Source organism: Plectrocnemia conspersa, unplaced genomic scaffold (assembly GCF_051122295.1).
Source record: "Plectrocnemia conspersa isolate PC_06_02 unplaced genomic scaffold, ASM5112229v1 ptg000007l, whole genome shotgun sequence".
In the NCBI taxonomy this organism is placed as follows: Eukaryota; Metazoa; Arthropoda; class Insecta; order Trichoptera; family Polycentropodidae; genus Plectrocnemia; species Plectrocnemia conspersa.
In genome coordinates, this window is record NW_028277171.1 from 9909175 (window position 1) to 9926741 (window position 17567).

At 27.1% G+C, this 17567-nt stretch overlaps 1 protein-coding gene across 6 annotated transcripts in view; it reads right to left on the minus strand.

Moving 5' to 3' along the window:
- Window positions 1-17567, minus strand: part of Mctp (multiple C2 domain and transmembrane region protein) — a 92345-nt gene that overhangs the window by 23580 nt on the left and 51198 nt on the right. For 3 of the 6 annotated variants that reach the window (XM_088188684.1, XM_088188686.1, XM_088188685.1), the window contains one exon: window positions 8583-8668. In XM_088188684.1, the coding sequence (XP_088044810.1) occupies window positions 8583-8668 (86 nt within the window). Of the gene's footprint in view, window positions 1-8582; window positions 8669-12130; window positions 12250-13958; window positions 14194-17567 lie in introns of those variants that run through there. The other 3 variants (XM_088188694.1, XM_088188693.1, XM_088188695.1) reach the window with 3 other exon arrangements.

The following is a 17567-nucleotide window of genomic DNA, read 5'->3' on the forward strand; positions in this document are numbered from 1 at the left end:
ACAACTTTAAATTTGAATACAAGCACAAAATGCCAAAGCATATACTGCTTTAGAGGCATATCAATGTTCCAGATCTTCAATGAAATATACTCAAATTATCACTTAATTTATTGTGTTTTTTTTTATGAAAACATGAAAAAAAATAAATCAGTAATATGTAAAGTATATATAATTTTAATTAACATAATTAGTATGCTTGTAAAATTATTTATATTATCGAAATAAACGTATATATATATATATATATATATATATATATATATATATATATATATATATATATATATATATATATATATATATATATATGTATATGTATATATACATAAACAACTTACATTGTTTATCAATAGAAAAATATTCCGCCTTAGGCTGAGGCTTATTATTTGGTGTTTTCGGGTAGTGAAACACACATGTATGAATATTTACGCAAATATTACCTTTAATAAAGAATGAAAGATTGTTTAAACGAGGAATAAACAGCAAACGGGGATTTTGCATCTTCTCCTATAACACCGTCTTAGAGCATTCACTTTCGTTTTTATATTCGACTCGGATTACGCTTCAATTCAGATCATAAGCTTGCTACCAGTGGAGCTCACAAAAAATAAGCATCTTATCCAAACTCCATCGAAGTTCATTTTTCATCTACGAATTTATATTTATACATTAGCGCACAAGATTTAAACAGCCGGAATAACATGTTATTACTTTGGTATTTTAACTTTAATTAACGTGTATACTACGCATTACTCTCGTACAGATTGTCTTTCTAACCCACTCAGAAAATTAACTTTTTTCACACCCGTGGAGTGTTATTATATAAACTACAGTATAATAATATATATTTTTTTTATTTTAGTTATTAAAAGTAATGTTTTATGTGCTTTTCTAAAACGCTTTAAAAAAATGTATTTTATCTCAAATAGAAAGCTCTTTATGTTAAAGTTATGTAGAGAAAACATGCGATTGAAGTTATTCATAGAATTCATACAATATTAATCCCATACTTTGAATATGTACAATACATAATTTGGGAAATGTCAAATGCCCTACTTACTATGATCCCTTCAGAATATATAAAGAAATAATATATATATGTATATATATATATATATATATATATATATATATATATATATATATATATATATATATATATATATATATATATATATATATATATATATATATAATGACTTTAATATGATATATGTAAATTATATTATACCATTGAATGTTATTTTAATATAATTATACAATAACAGAATTACTTATTCGTAATACTATACAGTATTTATTATTTTATGGACTTTCAATGTAAGCCTCCAGGATATTTCTTGAATCTTTGAACAATTTCACTATTGTTTGAAATAACATCAAAATACAATATTATTCAATATAAAACAGAATATAATTAAATTTAATTAAGATGAATCGTTAATATGTTTTAACCAATCCCGCCATAATATATAAAATAAAATAACGGCTGATTTACAATTATTTTTTCTAATAAATCTATATTTCTTCATAGCTGGATTTTTAAAATAAAATGTATAAGCGTTCAAAAATTCATCCTTACAAAACAATATCCTGATTATTTAAGTATATTATGTACATAAGTAATAGGCAATTTCGTTTTCGCTAAAAATCATCACATAAATACACAAAGCCAACAAAATAAATTACATCGTACTAAGAATATTATTAAAAGATCCCTGATGCCCTTTAATTTCATGGAAAAATCTCAGTTTTATATGGTAACACGAAAAAGGCAAAACATCGACCAAAATCGATAATGCCATATTTTAACCAATAACCACTCACGCCCTAAAAATAACGATCGCCATTTGATACTTGACTTTAAATGAAGCCTTTGTTCAAAATACTTATTGAAAAAAAGTATATTTTTTAGTTTAACGTTTAAACTATACTTTTAACCATTTGAGATTGTTATCGAGCGAATAATGGTTGTGATGTGTTTCGTTCTTCTTGGTGATATGGAGCGTGCGTGTTTTGTTAACAGGAAAAATACCAGCACACAGTGTGATCCAAAGTGTATAAAAAAATAAGTTAAGATTTTTATTATAGACATAAAAAAGTATTATATTTATATTTTTAGTGCAAATATCTCTCTTAAACTGCATTTTTTAAAGTTAAAATTCAATAGACTATAAATAAGTAATTGATTAAAATATTTTAGAAATCTGATCCGAGTATTTAATGCTAGTGATATATGTATTATATCAATATTAATATATCCTTAATGGATCACGGTGGTATTTATCCTATTATCGCATCTTTGTAGCTTTTTTAAACAAAACCACAATGGTTTTGTTTAAAAAAGCTACCTGGCGAGCGTTTTATAAATTCTTAAAATAGATAAATGCTATTTAAGTTAAATTATATAAAAAAAATTTTTTTGATGGGTATATTTATATTTAAAACTATTGGTTCTTTATGTTATTTAATGTACTGTATATATATTTTGCAAAGCAAATAAACAATTAATGTATTTATTAAAAATTATAAGTAGCTGAAATTATATTAATTATGCTTTGAACAATTTAACCAATTAGCAATTCAATTATATTCTTTTGAATGTATATAATTATTTTAATTTTAAAATCATTGTGATATTTTTATATAATTTACAAAATTATATAGAAATATGTAAATCAATTTTGTCAAAAGATTGTATACAAAAGAAATTGTATACACAAGGAAGTGAACGAGTGTCTCATTATTTTTGTAGTGAGCATTTTTTGTGTCAAACCTGCCTATACTTAATTCAAACAACCTACTTTTTATGCATACTAGAAGAGCTTTCGTTGACGCCTTTATGTCATAATAATGACGAAAAAATACCGTAGAAGTGATAAAAAAATTATAATTTTTTATTTAATTCATGATTAAAATTGTCAATGTTGAATTTTGTTCTAAAATGCTTTCAATAGCATTAAGCTTTGAAGTGGGTTTGTAGATATGTAAAGTATACTGTATATGTATATTATATATACATATAATAGATATTTATATAAGGAATCAAACGAAATCGCTAGCTGTTGAAATGCTATATATTTTAATAATTATTTTATAAAGTTGGTTTTGATTACAATAGAGGTTAGTAATATTGATTAAAATTGTAATGTTTTATTTCAGTCATTGTCGTACTTTATGTTACATTAAAAAACAGTAAATTTAATTTTGTGGCTCGTATCTAATAAATAAAAAGAGTAATCTAATAACATGTTTTGAAATAGAATTTTGTAAAATGCTGTATTATTATTGATTATTTAACAGTTATTTTTGTGTTTATTATAACAATAATAAAAAAATTAAATATGCATAAATATGTTTCATTTACTATCGTTATAAGTGTATCATTCATGTTAAAAGACAATAAGCGTGTTTTCTACTTTGTACCCAGATAAACGATGCCATTAAGTCATCATTATAAATCACGCCCAATTTGGCGTGAAGTAATATTGTCAAGAGAATGTCTTTGTTGGATATTTTACTAATTTTGAAGCATAAAAACGTGTTTGATACTTGTTTTTTCCCCTAGAAAATAATGAGAGATCGCGAAAGAAACATTTACATATTTTTTTTGTAAATGAAGTAACATTATTATACCTGTATTATAATTTTTGTTTGACTTGACGAGTTCAGCTTAAACGCCCCTAGGCGTTGGCTCGTATTAGCACAGGGTGATTGCAGTATTTATGTAAGAATGAAAAATAAATAAAATATAAAGTAACATTGTATAATATTTGAGCTTAATATTTTTGTTAGAGCGTTCCAAACCCTATAGGTATCTGACGAATGCTTAACGAACGTTTCAGTTAAAGAATTTACAAATACATGTAAAAACTTTTAAATATTTAATTTTTAATCTGGTGTATTAAGCAAACAAATCTAGGATTTTTTACTATAGTTTACGATTTTACGCTATTTACTATAGTCGTCATTTTAAAACAATATAATGAATTAAGTTGGTAGCAGACTTGAAGCTTAATGGACGAGTACATATAATTACAAGGTATATTTTAAATAAAAGTTTTATCGCAATATGATTAAAACTACGGTGGCTTGAAGGGAAAAAAGAGATTTTACGTAAATCTGTATAGTTTTTACAGTTAAATGGTGTATTTTAGTTGTAATGAGTATCCAAAAAGATAAGGCTGTAGATATCAGAGTCATGAGATTACTAGCCGCGCTAAAATTATGTCGCAACGAAAAGGTTAAAGTTAAAAATTAACTAAATTGATAAAAAAAAAGATAATAAAAATCATCTATGATGAATAAACAGTATAAATATGCACATGCTGCTGTCAGGGTTTTTATTTTGTAAGTAATGACATTGTTGAAAAACTATGCCTTTGCTACATAATTCAAAAGTTTATAAATAAAGGAGACATTGATTTGAATTTTATAGCTTGATAACTTTTGCATACATTAAGAAAGTTTGATATGGTAAACTATAAAATATGCTAATATTTCATAATTATACTGCATAACTTATTTTGCTATCAATAGATAATAACCTGATTCATATGTAAAATTGATTTTTAATATACAAATAATAGTTTAGTTCAGTTTAAAATTTATAAGTTATATTTCATATAGCATCTCAAATAGAACGCTCAATAATAACATGTTTTTTTAGTCTATATCTTTCAATATGGTTGAAAACGTTGTGTATATAAGTATTATAGTTTGCTTTAAATATAATTCAATAAAGCGTAATAAAACTCTTATCCAATAATATCATTTAGAAAGTTTTTAATACGATTAAAAATTATGCTTATACTATAATATAATGAATTAATATTTGGTGCTATAATTTAAGATCTCGTGTGAAGTTTTAATATAATGTATATTAAAGAGTGTGTGTATTAATACTATGTATTTTATATAAGCTAGTGGAGTTTATATAGTATATGTATGTGCTACTTATTTTTTAATAATGAATACCATTACTCATTGGAGAAAGTTATCAAGTCATTTTGGTTATATGTGTAAAAAATAAAATAAAATGGGAATTCACTTAAAAAAATTATTACTTTTTAAAAATCGTGATTATTTTCTGCGACAGTATAGGACGAGATTAATGTCATTCGAAATAGAATATAAATTAGCCATATTATTTAATATTTTATTGGGACCAACCAAAATCGTTGCAATAAATTTAGATGCAGGAGACTTACTAAAAATTATGTCTTGGATTTTCTAAGAAAGGAAGTAATTTTAGTCGCGTAAACAAACGATATTGCGTATCCTTGCTCAAATATTATATTATATCCTTGCATGAATAAAGGCGAATGTGGTGCAAACAGGTACTACTGAAGCCCTGTATTACATATTCCACAAAAATACGGCGTTGCTAATTTTTACAATTCTTACAATCTACCATTGCCGAATAGATTCACGCCACTGATTCTGACAAAATATGTATTGGACAGTAAGAAAGAGTCATATTCTGCTAACATTGAATTTTCCCCAATTTTTTGCACTACACATAAAACACACACATAAAAATAAAATAAATTGGATTGAAAATAATTTTTTGAGCAATGATTTTATTTAGCTACGATAGCTTTATTTTTATTGAGTCATAACCATAAACGAAATGCAAGAAATCAAAAGAACTTGAAAATACGTAATATTGTAATCCGATTTTACAGATTATTATTATATAATAGTTAGACGCAGATATTTAACAAAATGTTACATGACATATTAAAAATGTATTATTGGAAAAGTATTTAATCACTTGTTGTAGTAACTTCAGGTTCAAAGGGCAAGCGAAAGCTATGATAAATATAATATAAAATTTAGCAGCAACCTTAGTAACCTTTTAAACTAAAGAAAATGTGGCAGTTAAACTCTCGACCCTCTTCTGGTTAATAGTAGAGACGCGCGGTTAAATTTAACGGAGCGGTCTACGAAGCTTTCAAGTCAAATTTATAATTTAACAAATAACGATGGACATGTTATATTTACAGGATTAAATTTAATCAAGAGTTTTCTCGTAGAATGAAACAAATCTCACGTTTAATATTTAATGTTTTAAAGGGAGCTGAAAATTTAATATTTTATGATGCAATCGAGATTTTATTAAGTCAAATGCTATAAAATCGTATTTTAGCACAAACAATTGAAAATATACAGTTATTTTAAGAGTTAAAGCTAAGAATGTAATGAAAGTTAAATATTTAAAGACATATTATATACATACATATATATTTGCATGTGTGAATCTATTATTACTGGATGTCCGCCACTCACTATCGTGAGGTACCGCAGCTAGTGAGTGTGTAAATACAGAACCCTCAACTTTTTGGGTTTTAATTTTTTTTTTGATTCGTTCTGATTTTTTCAAATATATTTTTAGTATTCAATTGTTAAAATTATAAATTAATGATTTTAGAACAGTGTGTTTTTTACCCTGAAACTGTAAATTTAAACTATTAAAGTGGTTTGTAATATCAGTTAAAATTTTAAATATATTTAATCAAGATTTCTATTCCAATTGAGAAAAGTTTTCTTTAATTAAATTTAAAATTATTTGAATTGCTTTAATTAAGTTCCGTCATACATCATTATTTACAATGAAACAACAAAACTTCCGACTGTAGATAGGTGCTGCTGATTTATAAAGTTATGGGTAATCTCTTTTTGATTTTATTATTTTGTCACGCACATTTTAATAAATCCATTTTTTTATTGAAGTGAAGTGTTATATTTGAATGAATATGTCGTTTAACATTATAAGTTCATGCAGTTAAATTATCCGAACAAATAATGCACACAACACGTTCACCATATTAAATTTTTTTCTTCCCAAAAGGATTCAATGTTTCTCGTTTTATTCTTCGGCATGGTTATGGGTAAATAATAGTTTATGAGAAATAAATAATTATTTGACAGGCGCTATACGATCGACCAGTAAGTGTCAGTGGGAGTATTCTAAGTGATGTCACATAATGCTTGATGATAACAAGGCAAAAAATGAGTTACTGCTATTTTCACTAAAATACATATTTGATAAAAAAATTATCATATTTTCTTGGCGAGTAACTAAAAATGCTGTAGTGGTAATTCAATTACCCGCGGGTAGTAGGTTGCCGACCACTGGTGTAGTATAAACTTTATATGAATCAATATGCATGCATAATTGCATATTTATATACAGATGGATGATGAAAAATAAAACTTTTCATTATGAAAACGTATTATTACTAAAAGGGGAAGTGGTTTTACTTATGTGAACACAGCTGGTAATTAATAAACTATTAAATTTGATTTGATTGTAGTATAGTATATAGTGTTTAGAGCTTTAAAAATAAATTAATGTAAAGTATCCACCGAGCCTTGAACTTGGCCTTGAGCTTGAGTTTTGCAATTTAACAGTATTTTGCAAACAATAACGACGGAAAAACTGTATTTTACAGATTCTAATAAGACAAAATAACTCTTTTAGGTAAGAACAACTATATAACTAGAGGAACAACAATAGAGATAGCGTTAATATTTATGCGCTCCTGCACCAGCGCACGCCGTCGCTGTTCGGACGTCAAGAAATATTATTAAAAGAGTTATTTTTTAATAATTTTTAGTTCATAACTTAGGGCAGAACCAATATAAAAATGATGTATTTTAAAAATCTGTCTCATATTAAGAAGATTATGATATTTTAGTTCAAATGTCTAAAGAGTCTTCGATAAATGCCAAATAATATTATGATCTGCTAAATGAACCACTACGATGTAAGTTGACCAGAAATGCTACACGTTCGATCCATACTGTAACATGATAATGCAAGCCCGCATACTCTTGTTTAACACGAGAAGTTTTGACAGACTTGCGATTAGAATTTATTACAAACACGTCCCCTTTGTTCAACTGATTAAGCGCCTGGAAATTGGATTACATATTCGGAAAAGTATAGAAAACATTGGCCTGTTCTTTATGGTTAACGTACACCATACGATAGAAGTATGTCAAAAAGCTTTATTTAATCTCATTGAAACTTTAAATAAAGGCTTGACAAACATTTCAATAAATAAATAATATAAAAGGTAAACAAATCAGGTTTCATGATGTAAAAAATAAAAAATGGGTTCCGTGACTAGATTAAATTCAGAAACGCCAAAATTGATCATTATTTTCAGGAACATTTTGATTTAAATATTGCCTAATACTTTCAATGCATATTGAACGTTTATTTGAGACGATGACTCTCGTAGTTCTTCAGATTTCGATAGAAATTCTTTAATAAATGACGTTGTTAATTGGCCATTATTAAAAACGGTGGCTGCTTATACAATAAGAAATCGTAATGTTTGAGAAAAAATAAAAGGTTGTACAAAAAAAAAATACAAAAGCGAAATTTGTATTAAGTACTTTCATCGCTATTCTCTTCCCACTGTATCAAAGTTTAACATGCTCTGTAAATACTTTTGATTGTGTTTCAATTACGTAACTTTTGATTGTTTTTTGATCCATTACATAACAAAATAGACGTGCACATGTTTACGTAATATATTATTTATCTTTTAACCGATAAAAATACTTACTGGTAATATGTCAAAGTGTGCTGGCGCTGGTATGGGGGTTGGAGGTCGTTCCATCTGCTCAGGGCCGGATCTGGCCAAGGGTGAATCTGCCAAAATAATTCATACATAAATACGTTAGTAAATATTTTATACATTAGCCATAAAAGGAATTCATAATTTTCAGGGTCCGCCTTAGGTCCTGAAATATTTGGTGTTCGTGAATTTATAGCCGGCTAAATATAGAACGAAAAGGGTCCGGAAAGTTCTTTGTTGGTTGTATTAGTAACAAGAAATGAAACGTTTTCCCCTCAATGTGGCAATAAAAAAACATTAGACCGTTTGATGAATATTATTCTATCACTCTAGACTTCTAAAGGATGAAGCGACATATGTATGTCATATATAAAACTTGATATGAATCTATTGAACGTTTTTCCATAAACCGAGAAATTAACAATAAAAATATTATTTACATTAATTATTTTTAGAACCAATCCAACGTTCAGATCAAATTACATCTTAAAATTTAGTTTATTGGAAAACCCGGTTTGAAACGAGAACTTGAAAACTTTCACAACTTCATTAAACTTTAGTGTTTATCTTGAACCATCTATATGACACAATTTTACTCTACTTACATACACATGAAATTAAATTGGCTATAACAACTCGGGAATTGGCGGATTTTTCCAGTATAACACATTTTGAAAGTTGTACTGAGAAAATAGAACAAGGACATTAAGTGAAAGAAATTAAAAGTTGTAATGCAATTTTTAAAATAAAATCTTATAATATAGAACGAAATGATCTTGTGAAAAAAGTTATATGAAAATAATATTGACTAAAAGTATGTTACCACCTGATTGACGTTTATATCAAATCATGAAAGACAAGGTCAAATATTTTAAAAATAAATTAATAAGAAAATAATATTGTAACTATCTTACATTTAAAACGAATTTCGACGAAGTGATTCATAAATATAATTTGATTCATAAATGTCACAGATAGTTGAAAAAACTTCGAACGGGAAATTACGATATTAATAATATTTCTAAATGTGGGAGACCAGCAAAGATAGGCAATGTTGTGCTAGCTGCAAAAATGGAAGCAAATCCTACAAATCAATAGTACATAAACACATTTAAAAGATTGGGAAGGCTTGGAAACAAAGTGTATTAATTCCAAAAGAATTGAGCGAAGAAAATAATTCGGCGTGTATCCGCATATCCAAAGAGTTTCTAGATATTGCAGCTGAATCGCATTTTCTCGATTATTTTATAACCGGTGTTGGGAAATAAGTGTTGTACGACAATAATGCTCGTAGAAGACAGTGGTTATCTAAAGGTCAAGTAAAAAAATATGCCTTGAAACCCTGGCTCAATGAAAATTTTTTTTTTGTGTGTACGGTTGCTTGCAAACGGACTGTGCATTACGAAACTCTTATATCTGGCCAAATAATAACAGTAAGCTTAAAGTGAACTAGAAAAGGTCTGACCTTGTCAACATGGCAAATATGTATCCATGTGGTGAAATTGACTCTTGATAAATTCAAGGAATTTATCTGAAAGGTTTTATTTCATGCACCTTATTATACAGACTTTTTCCGACTACTATTTATTTCGATCGATGTAATACTTAAAAAAAAGTGGCTATCGGGAAATTTTGAATCAAAGCCTCCAAGATTTTATGATAATTGAATTAAAAATTAACTGAGAGGTATGAGATTCTTTTAAAGAAAATTATATTTTGAAAACACATTTAAAAGTTATTTTTTAGTTTCATTAAATAAACGACATTTATTTCTAGGTAACTTTATATTAATTATTATTTATACACTAAAAAATTAAACTGATTCTTGATAGTAAAGTTCTCTTATAAGAAGATATTGCTATTAGCAGACATTTCTTTCGAGAGTCGATTTGATCTTTTTATAAGCAAATAAACAAGTTACTTGTATTACGTAAATTTAGGTTGAAACAGTGAGCAAGATCACAATTTGCTAGCGTGTTCTGAAGCAAAAAACTTGAGTTGAGAATATAAATTAGGTAGATAATTAATATTTATTTGGAATGCAAACATATTATATAATTTTATATGTTTATATATAATATATAATTTTAAATATAGGACACTGTATGACTTTTTGATTTTTGCTACAAAGATAAGATAACACATTACATATGTAAATTAACATGCGAGTTTTAATTTTGTTTTTTTGATATCTTAAGATTTTTGCTACAACTCTGTTGTATTAATAATATTAAATAGTTATTTTAAGTATAGATTTAAATAATAATTATGATAGTTTATTTATTTTTTATTCATATTACAATCAAACTGCCAGCGCAACTAATTTTTTTTCGTATTATTTTTAATATATTTAAATTTATTTATAGCTCAGATTTAAGTTTTAGATTACAATTATTGATTTCTAAAGAAGATCATAAAAATCGTTAAATATATTTTTTGTAACGAAAGTATCACTATTTTTATTATATTTCTGTACTTATTTATAGATTTGTCAACTATTGCTCATACTAAATACGGATGGTTTACACTAAAAATAAATACTTTCGTAATTAGGAAAATATTTTATACCATATACTAATGTTGCTGAATCATGTTAATAATGTCATAAAATGTATAGAATTTTTTTTCGATTGTTTATGACTCGTAGCTTTTTTCATATTTTCGATAGGATTAAGATAGTTAATAAAAAAATATTTAATATACGTATTTAATAAAATGTTTTATATGTTAAATTATGCAATGATTAAAAATTAAATCTTTTTTATTTTTGTGTTAATATATTTATAGGAATAATAATTTTATATAAATTACGCAACACATCTATTCGCAAATATATTTATATTTTATCTCAACTCAGAAACATGCGTACTGTTTTATTATCGTTGTGGAAAAATTATGTTTACAATTGTTTAAAAAATGAAAACTTCCCTAATGAAAATTTAACTAATAAATATTGAATTTATTCTTGAATGAAAAAAATACAAGGCAAACATATATCCGGAATTGTAATATATAAAAATGAAATTTTACTCAATATTTATATTATTTTATGAAGCTGTAGCAGCATTTATATAATCATTGAAATTAAAATTAATGATTCATTAAATTTGCTGAGAATAAATTATGACTTACACGTGTAGCACTTTATACCTAAATAAATAATAATATTACTACGGTTTTTAAATTACATAAAGGTCAAACGGTGGTTTAACTTTATATTTTACCATAAATTAATTGTAATATGAGTTAAATATAATTATTCAAACTCTGATGAATGGTGAGTGCGAATTTAAGCGACGCTCTTTATCACATTTGCATAATTTCCTTCCCGAAATGTCAGAATTCGAAAGCCATAACGTAATACAAGATAACGAGTATGCAATAACAATAAATCGTATTCAAATCCGTATGGATGTAAACATGTCGTTATCACAATCGCTTCACGCGCGGATAAACTTTATCGAACTTTTCGTAAATTATTTAAGCTTGAAGAGGCGGGAAAGTAAATTTTTAATAAGGTTAATTATATAACGAACCGATTAACATATTGAACGGTTATTTATTCATAAACTGGATCAAGTCGAATGTCATCGGTAACTAATCGCGTTAGTTGAACCGCGATCGATCCGTATGATACGAGCGAGTTTCGCAAAAGCCGACGAGAAACTGATGCTTCGCGAGAGAAACGGATAGTGCAGAATTTTAGCCCTTGGCGCCGACAGGGGTAGCCAAGCTTTTGAGACGTGAGCAATATAATTTGCATATTACATATATTTATAAAATGTATGACAGATCGATTTGTTGAATTTGAGCGTTGCCATTGAGTTATCGTATTTGTCTATTGCGATCAATATACGTCAAAAACCAAACAATATAAAAAAATAACTACAACCTGGCAACTATAGCTTTGTTATTTTGAGTTGGCTATATTAAATATTACTTAAGTTTTCTCATTTATAATTCTAAAAATAAATAATTTAAATGTATAAGATGTATCATAATCTATAACTGTAATTGAACATATATTTTAATATGAAGAACGATGAATTACTATTTTTAACCCTTTATGTGCCACAGACGCCATAAGAAGCTCTGTCAAGTCATGACCATATTGACACGGCCTTCATACGTAGCTCTCTACTGTTTAGATATATAGAGCCATCTATGGAGAAATGTTTAAAAATATTACCACTTATATAGCATTAATAAAATGGCTAAAATTACACGTTTAACTTTTAAACGTCACCAGGGCTGTCACAAACCATTTTCGCCTTTGTAATTTTTAATAACAATTGACAATTAAACTAATATCATTTATGCTTCTCAAGGCTAAAACGTAGTATAGCCAATAAGGGATGTCCTCCGGTTCACTCTTTGTAATATGCTACTTCTCGCCAAATTTCACGCTCAGATGATGGGGTGAAATGCAAAAAATGCCTCAAAAATTTATTATTTTTGATATATTGATGAATTATATTTTATAAAAAAATATGTATTTTTTTTATTTCTTGTAAAAATGTTAGTTTGATAATAAAACAAAAATTAATTTAATATTGTTTTGTTGTTACAATCCTAGTACTACGGTTTTAACAGCTGCAAATAGTGGCAAAATGCACAAAAAACGGCACCTTTTCGGTTATAAGCATCTTTGATACTTAAAATATATTTTATTTTTAATTCTAAGAATAGCTGGCACTGTGATCGTGTGCTACAAATTTTACCATGGCACGTAAAGGGTTAAAAACGTATATAAACAGAAAATAATAATTCAATGTATTGCGTTTGTAGCGAACATTTTTCTGTATATCCTTATTACTTGTTCTATATTATCTTTTTAGAATAATTGTTAAGTAGGAATTAAAAGCTTATTTTTAAAACATGAGTATTTAATTAGCAAGAAGAGATATTAAAATAAGCTTATATATGAGTATATTTTTAAGTGGATGGTAATAATAGTAAATTTCTTGTTAAGAGTTTATATAATTGTGGCAATGCTTAAAATTAATCATATGTATTCGGTATTAAAAACTTTGATACGATTGGATTTGAAATAATGTCGAAAATAACCAAGCACTTCATCTGTGACGTCATAAGTGGATAAAGTTGACATCACAAAAGTAACTGTCAGATTACTTATTTATGACGTGCTTTGTTGTTCTTCGACGGCAGTATATCGACGATGATAATGAAAAGTATTGTGATTATATTTTGATTTTATCCTATATATTTTTAGCATATAAATAATATAATAAAAAATATCTAAATATTTACTCTTTATAGCATGTTATATAAATATAGAGCTATATTAATTAGTTAATAATAAATATTTTAGTAAATCATAAAATTAGTGTATTTTGGATTTACCAGAATTTTTTGGGATATTTTCAAAAAACAGCATTTGTAGTCCAAATTCATCATCTTGTTGAACACACTGTGTATATAGAGACAAATTTTGTGTTTCTGAATATAATAAGTCTCGCATATAGCAATCAGCAATATCGACATAGAATTCAGGCATTTCTATTATATATAATTGGAATGTTTTGTGTATTTGGATATACTTTAGCAATGTTTATGACGCTGTGGTAATAGCAAGACTAAAAAATAAAATCATTAACAGAAATGCAATATTATTTTATTACGGTTAATAGTACGGAAACTGTGGTTAAATACTGATTAAAGGTATTAATTTTGCGATTATTTTTACTTGGTTTTAATAATAAATTAAAATATTATTTGAAGTATATAATATTATAAAAAAATATGGTTTAGAATCACTGTATTTCAAACATAAAAGGCTTCAAACGTTTATTATCAGTTACGGCCAACCAAACATGTTTCGACGCTATTCATTCAATATTCATTGTTATGAATTCAAAAGAGTATTTTATACCTTAAATTAATATAAGAGCATTTTAATATCTTAAATTATGATGTGTATAGAAAAATATTCATCTTTCTAATGTATTTTTTTAACGAGATAAAAAGTTTTACAACCCCGGCCGGTAAAACAGTAGTTGGGGTTGACCTTAAGAGTAGAAAGTCTTGCGCAATGTGAATTTCCTTATTCTGCTCTTCTTCACGCATTGTTTGGATTGCCAATCAATTTTACGAGTACAAAGCATCCTTTATTAGACTAGAAAGAATAAATAAATTAACATATGTTGTATTTATTTTATATATTATTACAACACCTTAACTGTTTATTTTCCTAAAGTAATGATAACATACTGAGCCAATTTGTTATAATAAACTTCCAAAGGGAAAAATTAAAACAAGACTAATTAAACTTTGTTTGTGTCTCGTGTTTTTAGTAATGAGAACATTGTGTGGTTAACCGCTAAACTTTGTTTTAGTGCGTAAGTTTTAAGTTTGACATTCAATTAAAATTGCATGAAAGTGTATGCTTTGTATAATTTATATAAATATTTCATACAGCTGTGAAAATAAAATCAATTCAATACACTTTGTTTTGTATAGTCCAATTATACCCTAAGCTTGATAGAATTGCTTCAAGTAACACTAATTAACAAATGTTTATTTCCTTCGTGTTGGGTTACTTGCTGGATTTAGTATAAGGATCGACCTTAACAATATTTTCCCAATTATCCTTTCATTATGAATAGCTATTGGGCCGGTAAACCCGTTCAATAGTCAGTTCTTGTTTGGGGTTTCCGGCTTTTCTATTTACCGAGAACATAAGTGACTTTTCCTTAAATAATTTAAATAAAGCACAGATTTAAATTAACTAATTTAATAATTAAAATAGAACTATAATTTTTTACAAAAATTGTGCATTTTAAAGATGTATGTATCATATCAGATTATAATTAGATGAAACGTATATTTTTTAATCTTTCGTTGCAACCTGACAAGCATAAGCTCAATGCGTTACAACGATGTAAATCAGTACCAACTGTGTAATTCAATCAAACAATATCTACAAGCAGGGCTTCTTTTGCGTTGGAACACCTTTTTTACGGTATTTTAAATGTTTCAAAAGCAATTGTTAGTGAATACACGTGCGTAGCGATTGACAATCTGCGGAATATTTTATTTTTTATTTTTACAAAAATGTGACTATGTAATACACTTATCATTATTTATTTATAATTATAAATAATGACAAGTGTGTAAATGTATATAATACTACGTATGGAAAAGTTTAAATCATATAATTTTACTAGCACCTGTCAGATAAATTATATTTTTACTAGTAAACATATATAATATATATCTACCGGTGAAAATGTATTCCAATATGATTTCACCAAAATTACATATTTAAAAAAATATTATTGGGATAGATTCAAGACTGTATTTTTGGATTTTCTTTAAGGATAAGCCGAGAATTTCTGGTTTGGAATTTGGGACGACATTTAAGATGTGATCTCAGTGATCGTTTTTTTTAAATATTTCGATTTCATTAAATGACATGCATTTTTCTGGCTTAATCCAAGGGAGTGCAAATGTCCCAATTGCTTTTCCAAATGACGTCTCTGATTGTGAACCGTGGATGTGCTGCAGCTGTTGTACTTTTCATATGAATAAAAAATTATCCTATTGAATTGTAAACATATTATTCCATATTGAAAGAGTCAATTTAAAAAAGGATGATAGAAAGCAAAAATGTTGAGTTCGCCCTTTGGGCTTGTGTATTATATATTAGATATTAATGTTCAGTTGACATTTGGAAAGATGAGAATTAGAAACATTTTAGTCAGACTGCCACTAAACGAAAGAAATGATTAATGGATTTTGCTAACACATTCTCGAAAAGACATTCTGAAAAAATATTGGGTTTGATATATGCTATAAGTTCTATTCCTATTTATTCAAGTGAATATGAACACAGGTTTTCGTGAATGAATTTAATTATTACCTCAAAAGAGCTTCGTTCAATACCAATACAGTTTCGACACTTCTGTTCATCAAACTTGTCGGACCACCTTTGCCACATTTTGATCCTTCAAAATACGTTAATCTATGGTTTCAGTCATAGACACCAACACTAAAAAAGTGAATCAAGACGATTTATCAGACGAGAATTTGACAATACTTTGGAAATCACTATATACATTTATTGAAATATATGTTTTACAATTTTATTTTATATTTAGTCTTTAGTTGTATATTTGTATTTATTTGTTTATTTACCTTTAGATTTGACATGTCTAAAATAAAGAAAAAAATATGATATATTTTACTTAATTTTTTATGCACTTCGTGGCATAGGAATAGCTGCTTTAAATTTAATTTAAATGATATTTCTTTTGTAAAAAGCTTGACAAGAAGCGAGTTCCGGTACCTTTGTTGTTTAAAAATAAGCTCTGCCTACAAGTAAGTATTGATTTAAAACACCAGACTGAAAATGCGGGAATCATTGGCATTTATATAATTAATTATAAACAGCTATGTATTATAATTAACATTCAACATACAGTAGAACCTCAGATTGCAAGTAGCTTGGTTTATGAGTGTTTTGCAATATGAATATCAAAAAGCTTTATACCAAATTAATATTTCAGCAATGCATCAAAGTGACTACAGGAACAAATCTTACCCTGAGAGATTTTTGGAAAATGATTTCCATATCGTAAACAGCCTTAAGATCATGGGTGAGGTTACCAAGAGTACCCTCAATTATATTATACTTTAAAAAAAATAGTTAAATTGCGTTGACTGGTTTGCTTATAAAAGAAAAGATCACGGGACTGGATTAAATGAGGACGATAATCAAAAGTTGGTGGAGGAACATGGCCAGAAGTTGACCACCGAATAACTATTAGATCTGCATCGCAAGATACATCACGAGGCTATAAAGGAGGAGGATAAAAATACGGAGAAATCCCTCACTTCAAATGCGATGCAAACTGTGATAATGCTGTTAAGGAATGTCACATTTTTGCAAAATTCTTAAAAGGAAACAAGTGTCGTTATATAGATTCCTAGTTAAAGTTCCACGAAAAGAAG